The sequence below is a fragment of the Palaemon carinicauda genome, chromosome 28 (genome assembly GCF_036898095.1).
Source record: "Palaemon carinicauda isolate YSFRI2023 chromosome 28, ASM3689809v2, whole genome shotgun sequence".
In the NCBI taxonomy this organism is placed as follows: domain Eukaryota; kingdom Metazoa; phylum Arthropoda; class Malacostraca; order Decapoda; family Palaemonidae; genus Palaemon; species Palaemon carinicauda.
In genome coordinates, this window is record NC_090752.1 from 48,910,452 (window position 1) to 48,917,951 (window position 7,500).

General features: G+C 31.8%; 1 protein-coding gene across 1 annotated transcript in view; it reads left to right on the plus strand.

Annotated features, from left to right (window-relative positions):
• Positions 1-3,227: 3,227 nt before the first annotated feature.
• The window catches only part of LOC137622022 (trace amine-associated receptor 1), a 386,751-nt gene continuing 382,478 nt past the window's right edge, over positions 3,228-7,500 (plus strand). The window contains 1 exon segment of the mRNA XM_068352506.1: positions 3,228-3,526. Coding sequence (XP_068208607.1) covers positions 3,326-3,526 — 201 coding nt within the window. The 5' untranslated portion in view covers positions 3,228-3,325.

The following is a 7,500-nucleotide window of genomic DNA, read 5'->3' on the forward strand; positions in this document are numbered from 1 at the left end:
CCGTAAAATACCTAACAGAAAAAAAAACAAGTTTTAGCTGTAGCATAAATACAAACGAACCATTTGGCATAGCATATTGTTTGGGTACAAATTACTTTGGAACTAAAGAACAGCTGAGACAGCCCAGCTATATGTCAGTTGTTTCATGGCCATTCTGTTTAACTATTGCAATATGCGTTGTCCCTTTGGAATATATACTGTCCTCGGTAATATACGATAATTACCAGAACGGATGTACGATATTCTAAGGTTTACTGGAACTATTCTAAGAGATGTACGATAGCATAAGTTATACGGTGATTATTTTCATAGAACTACAATATATTATGGAGATATGTCTTACAATACATGATATACATAAGGAATGATAGAACGTTTAGAAGGTGTAACCATAAACCAAATATAAAATATAGTAATACATGGAAGCACCATACACATAATACGGAGGTCATTACGTTATTTCTAAGTAGCATCAAGTGCTCAAGTTACATTGCACGGATACTAGCCAAGTGTCCCCCACTACGCCCATCACGCCTTTCCCAGGGGGCACCTCCGAATTGAGGCACAACTGCTTTCAACCACCTCATCCTCAATACTGCACTTGAGAAGACATTATGGACAAGAGGCCCAATCATTAAACGCTGACAGCTGCTAAGATGGCGTCCGGAACTCAGCCCTGAGTTGGGCTATCGATTGCACTATTACCTGTAGTGATAGTACTCATGATAGTTCCAGCAGTTTTGATAAAAAGGAATAGTGACTCATTCCAAAACAGGACTGTCAATTGTAATGAGAGTAATAGTAATACTGATGGTTTCAATAGTTCTGACAATAAAAGGGATTAATGACTTAATACTAAATTGGACTACCAATAATTGTGGTAATAATTATATTAATCATGATAATTGCATTAATTGACATGGAATTTCAATTGTAGTAAGAGTGATAATGACAGTTAAAACACCTGCTGTTGCAACAGAAAAAAAATAGTGTCCCCATTATGCGTTGGGCTGTCAATAGTTAAGAGTGATAGTGGTAGTATCAGCAGATTAAATAATGAAAATTATCTTAGGAGTTGAAGTTCAAGTAAGACGGGTAATATTGATAGACCCAAAAACGATTGTTTAATTATTCCCAACTGGACAATAGATACACAGGTGAAAGAATAAAAAGAATTCTTCGACTCAAGATCAAATTAGACTTTCATAGTAATAATAACGATAGTGATAGTTACAATTAGTGTGTAAGGAAAAGGATATTCAAATTTTGGGTTGGAATACCGATATTAGTTGGAGCGATAGTGATAATTATTTGTAATTACCTAATGAAATTTTGATGCCAAACGAAAGTTGTGTAATATTAGCTAATATGTTTTTTCATTCACATGAATAAGTCGGATAAAATAGATCCAGTCATCTGGTTACATTGGAATAAAAAGGGTAGACCCTCTCTCTCTCTCTCTCTCTCTCTCTCTCTCTCTCTCTCTCTCTCTCTCTCTCTCTCTCTCTCTCTCTCTCTCTCAATTTGTATATATATACACAGTATATATATGTATATATATACACAGTGTATACATATATATAAATACACATACATACAATATATATACATATATATACACACACACATATATATATATATATATATATATATATATATATATATATATATATATATATATATATATATATATATATACACGGCATCCGGTAAATTACGAAAAAACAAAATCCTCAAAATCAATTGTTCGAAAAACTATTCCTCGAACTATAAATTTCTCGAAAGACAGATTGCTCGAAAGCATATGATTTCGAGCAATTGAACTGGAAAATGACACGCATTGCTTGAAAATAAAAGCAAATGTTTGGTTACATAAATACTAAAAACCAAAATTCATAAATTTGTCTTCACAATCAAAATACGAGAAATAATCGCTATTAAATTCATTGATTTATTTGTCTACAATTAAAAAGGAAACAGATAACATTTATTCGCTACTGTATCAATATGTAATATTGTGAGCAATACTTCTTAAATATTCTTCAACATTTCCCATGTCATCATAGCTATACTAATTTTATTTAATGAGGCGCATTTGCACCAACTCGCAGCGGTGACCTTTTTAGCTCGGAAAAAGTTTCCTGATCGCTGATTGGTTAGAATTATCTTGTCCAACCAATCAGCGATCAGGAAACTTTTCTGAGCTAAAAGGGCACCCTTGCGAGTCGGTGTAAATCTGCCTAACTAAAAAAAAAAATACTATAGATACAATATTCTTTAATTTTTGTGCACAGTCACGGTATTTTCCTCTGCTTCCAGCTACACTCACACTAAACACCTTTCATTTTTCGCTTTCCACAAAACTGAATCCATCTTGATGGTTCGAGGTTTCCAGAAATAATTATGAAAAAAGAAACTAAGACTAGCAGTAGGAAGGTTTAGAAAGCAAAGTCATTAACAGCGTTCAAAAAATGAATATCGGCTTTCAAGCAATCTGTTTTTCGAGGAATAAATAATTCGAGAAATCATTTTTCGAGAAATTGATTTCGAACAATCTGGCTGGAATCATATATAAACTTTATATATATATATATATATATATATATATATATATATATATATATATATATATATATATATATATATATATATATATGTATATATATATATATAATCAACTGACATGATACTTTTTTCCCTTACCATATAATAATTTATGTATGTTATAATACGTTAGTTGCCTTTTCAATATGTACGCATGTATTTGTGTAAATTAGTAATTTGTGTGTATATCTGCTAACTTTTCATAAGTATATTACACTTACAGATTAACCTTCACTGTGCTTTTGATATATGAAATCCCCGATTAAGATTATGTGAAATAGGACCTGTTTAATTTGCATATAACAAACATAATATCCTAGGAGGATTTAGAACTTTGTAAATAAATCTAGTGACAAAAGGCTCCGGTAAATTCATACGGAATATATTATGAAAAGCTCAAGGTTGAATTAATTCTGTGGTTGCGAGAGGCTTTACCATAACGGGTTATGATAATGGTAACTTAAAATTCGTGACATAAACATTTATTGTAACTTTTAATCAAGAAAATGGGAAGACAATCCGCAGTGAGCTAGTGGTACAAGTAAGTGTCTGATAAGGAGGTTAAAGTGGTGAAAAGATTATTTCTCTTTAGATAAAATAAGAAATTCACACAAAATATTTTAAAAAGCATGGAATACGAGATAAGTTGGGTCCATTTAATTAACATATAGAAAACGAGGACTGAAGCTAAAGAAAACGGGAGTGAAACAGGTTTATCAAAATGGTTGGGCGTGAGACGGTGCCTGACGTCACGAACTTCTCTTGCTGGACCCCAACTTTCCAGCACCCCATTGTGCCATCGGCAGCGGACATCTTCAAAGCCGTGTGCTCATCGCTCCTTGGGCTCATTGTCATCATAGTGAATAGCATTTTCATCGTCGCTCTCAATGGAAGACGATATGCTAAACATCTCACCTTCCAGGTAAGAAGTTAGAATTCTGATGTTTATCTACATTTTGTATTTCGTGAAAATGGGAAACAAGAGATTTTCCGTATCTGGTTTTTGGAGGGGACAGATATATCTGATCCTCACCAAGAAACGCAATTGTAAATTATCTTTTGTAAAGACGGTTTAGAATTAACTTCTTGAGAATTTGCAATGCAGAAAAGCAAAACATGATGATTAAGTAACAACAATCATTATGCTTAGTTATGAAAAGTAACGATTGTGGAATTCATGTTCATTAGGAGAAACTGTTAATTTTTATTTTTACAGATTCGAAGCAACTGAAAGCGAATTTTCAGACTAGTTTATACTGGCATTAAAGAAATTAACTTGGGATGCCTCATTCAAGTATTCAATGTATTTCCTCTCTCCCTTTCAGTAGTTCTTTGTTTTATTTTCATTTGAGAAGTCCTTTTGTATAGCTAAACTGATTAAAAAGAAACAAAAGAAGAGAGAAGTGTCTAACATTGGCATTCTCATTGTCATCATTATTAGAAAATGTTTGAAAAATAATCCTCTATCTATATATACGTGTATCCATATATATATTACAAACACCCCCCCCCACACACACACATATATATATACATATATATATATATATATATATATATATATATATATATATATATATATACATATATATATATGTATATATATGTGGGTGTATATATATATATATAATTTATATATATATAAATATATATATATATACATATAGATATGTATATATATGTGGGTGTGTATATATATATATATATATATATATATATATATATATACTGTACATATATATATATATATATATATATATATATATATATATATATATATATATATGTATATATATGTGGGTGTATATATATATATATATATATATATATATATATATATATATATATATATATATATATATATATGTACATACATACACATGATTCTAAAATTCAAGGAGAATTTAAAAGTTGTTTTAAAGGGATGTGAAAGTAGGGTGAAAGATTAAAGACACTACAGATCTTAGAAAAGTGGATGCAAGTAGAAAGATGCTGTTAGACGAGAATGCACTCCTGAGTAGTTTGAGTTTATTGAAAGCGAAAGATAGATAAGAGGAAGAGCTGAGTGATGGTAGACTAAATAGGGTTAGTGTAAGGTTGAAAATGCTTTTGGAAGTTGCCATTGTATATATCCAAGGTGATTAAGGAGTTAAAAGAAGAGAAAGACACCTAGAGTTGATTTGAATATAAGTGAGATGCTGCATATGGTGGTAATAGTGTTGTTGAGTGGCTGAAAAAGTGTCTGACCAGGGTTTATAAGGTATTCTTTGTTGATGGAAAAGTCCCAAAGGCATGGGTAAGAGGAGTAATTGTTCTGTTGTATAAAGGTAAAAGTTATAAAGGCGACTGTAAATATAGGAGCATAAAATTACTTAGTATACCAATGAAGGTGTATGATAAGATCTTAATTGGAACAAAAATAAAGCAGGTGACAGAGGGACTGGCTGAGGAAGAGGGGTGTGTGTTTAGGCATGGAACAGGGTGTGTTGATATAGTATTTGTTACAGAATATATATGAGAATTTTGAAGATAATGGGAACAAATTGGGCTGGCATACATGGATTACGGAAAAGTTTATTATAGAATCAATAGAAAGGCAATGTGGAGGATACTGAAAAAGTATGGTATACATAATAGGATATTGAAAGCAATGTATAGTTTTTAGGTTGGAGGTGAAACGTGTGTTCTAGAGTATGTAGGAAGGAGAGTGGCAAGTTCGGTGTGGAAGCGGGCCTGCGATAAAGGTATGCTATCTCTCCAAGGCTGTTCAATATATGAATCGGTGGAGTGACCTAAGATGTCAGAGAAAAGGAAAGTGGGTATAAGAAAAAAGTTGTGAATGGATGAAGAATGGTTGATGTTTAGAGATTAAATTGTGAAGACTGGGGAAAGTGATGAAAAACTGTAGAAGCTCTGTATGAGGAGAGAGCTTAGTCTAAATACAAGCAGAAGTAATGAATGTTAATAAGGTGGTGGAAGAACAGAAGTGGTTGATTTGTATAATTATATTGCAGTGTTACACTGGGCGATGGCACATAAAGAGGAGAGGGGAGTTGAAGAATAGAAGCAAGGAAGGTAGCAGGGTGTTTACAAAAGACTAATAAAAGATTCGAATTGTCTATGAAAGCCAAGGTGTGAATGTATGAAAGAATTTTTGAACTAATCATCATTTATGAAAAAGAAGTATGGATACTGAATGAGAATGAAAGAAAAAAGGGTGGAATAGTTTGCATGGTGAATAAAAGATAGAAGTGAAGAATATGGAAATACGCAGAAATGATGTAAAAAGGCTAGCATGAGTGAAAAGAGGGATTAGGCTATTATGATGAGGTTAGATCAGGAGAAAAGAATTCGTATAATTACGAAGTGCTAGGAGGTATGAGGAGAGGAAGGCTTCAGAACAGATGATAGATGAAATGAAAAACATATTGAGAAGGGACTTGATATCTAGTTTTGGCAAGCGTGCATGCAAGATAGAGTTGAACGATACAATGTGGGTATGGGAGTTCAATGTGCCGCTGATGAGCCTAATGTGTGGCTATATGAAGTAACTTATGCTAAGGAAGTTTTACTGCATAGAAAATCCATCAACGATAGAGCAGCTAAAGGAAGAATATATTGGTGACTGGGATGATATTTTCTGGAGTTATACTCTGTAAGGGGATATAAACACACACACGTATATATATATATATATATATATATATATATATATATATATATATATACATATATATATATATATATATAAAATATACATGTATATATATATATATATATATATATATATATATATATATATATATATATACATATATATATATATATATAAAATATACATGTATATATATATATATATATATATATATATATATATATATATATATATATATATATATATATATATATATATATCCACGCACTGAGATATTACCGCTAGAGAGTTATTGGGTCCTTTGATTGGCTAGACAGAATTACAATATATCCCTCTCTCTGGTAACGCCTCATTTCATCTTTGCCTACACTTACACAGAATAGTCTGGTCTATTCTTTACACAGTCTGCTCTTTACTCATAAACTTGACAACCCATATATTACCAAATAATTCTTCTTCTCTCTGGAGGTTAACTACTACTCTGTAATTGTTCGGTGGCTACTTTCCTCTTGGTAAGGGTAGAAGATTGACTTTAGCTATGGTGAGCAGCTCTTCTAAGAGAAGGACACTCCAAAATCAAACCATTGTTCTTTAGTCTTGGGTAGTGCCATAGCCTCTGTACCATGATCTTCCACTGTTTCGGGTTAAAGATCTCTTACTTGAGGGTACATTCGGACACACTATTCTATCTTATTTCTCTTCGTCTTGTTTTTTTTTTTAAGTTTTATAGTTTTTATAAGAAAGATTCATTTGGATGTTGTCATTGTTCTTTAACTTCTCTTGTTTATTTCCTTTCCTCAATGGGCTCTTTTCCATGTTGGAGCTCTTGGGCTTATAGCCTCCTGCTTTTCCGACTAGGGTTGTAACTTAGCAAATAATATATATATATATATATATATATATATATATATATATATATATATACATATATATATACATATATATATACATACATACATATGTATATATATATATATATATATATATATATATATATATATATATATATATATATATATATATATATATATATATATAATTCCTCAAACAGGGGGTGGCTCTAGAAAGAAAATCACATAAGTCAGTGTCACTTTCATACTTACAGTAGTGCCTCGTACATAAACTCCCTTATACATTGATCCCCGCCTTCCATCTCCCTTTACCCCCACCCACTCGTACTTGGTCAGAAAGGACTCTGAAATCCTCCAATTGTGTTCCCAGTCAAATAAGAAATCTTGGGA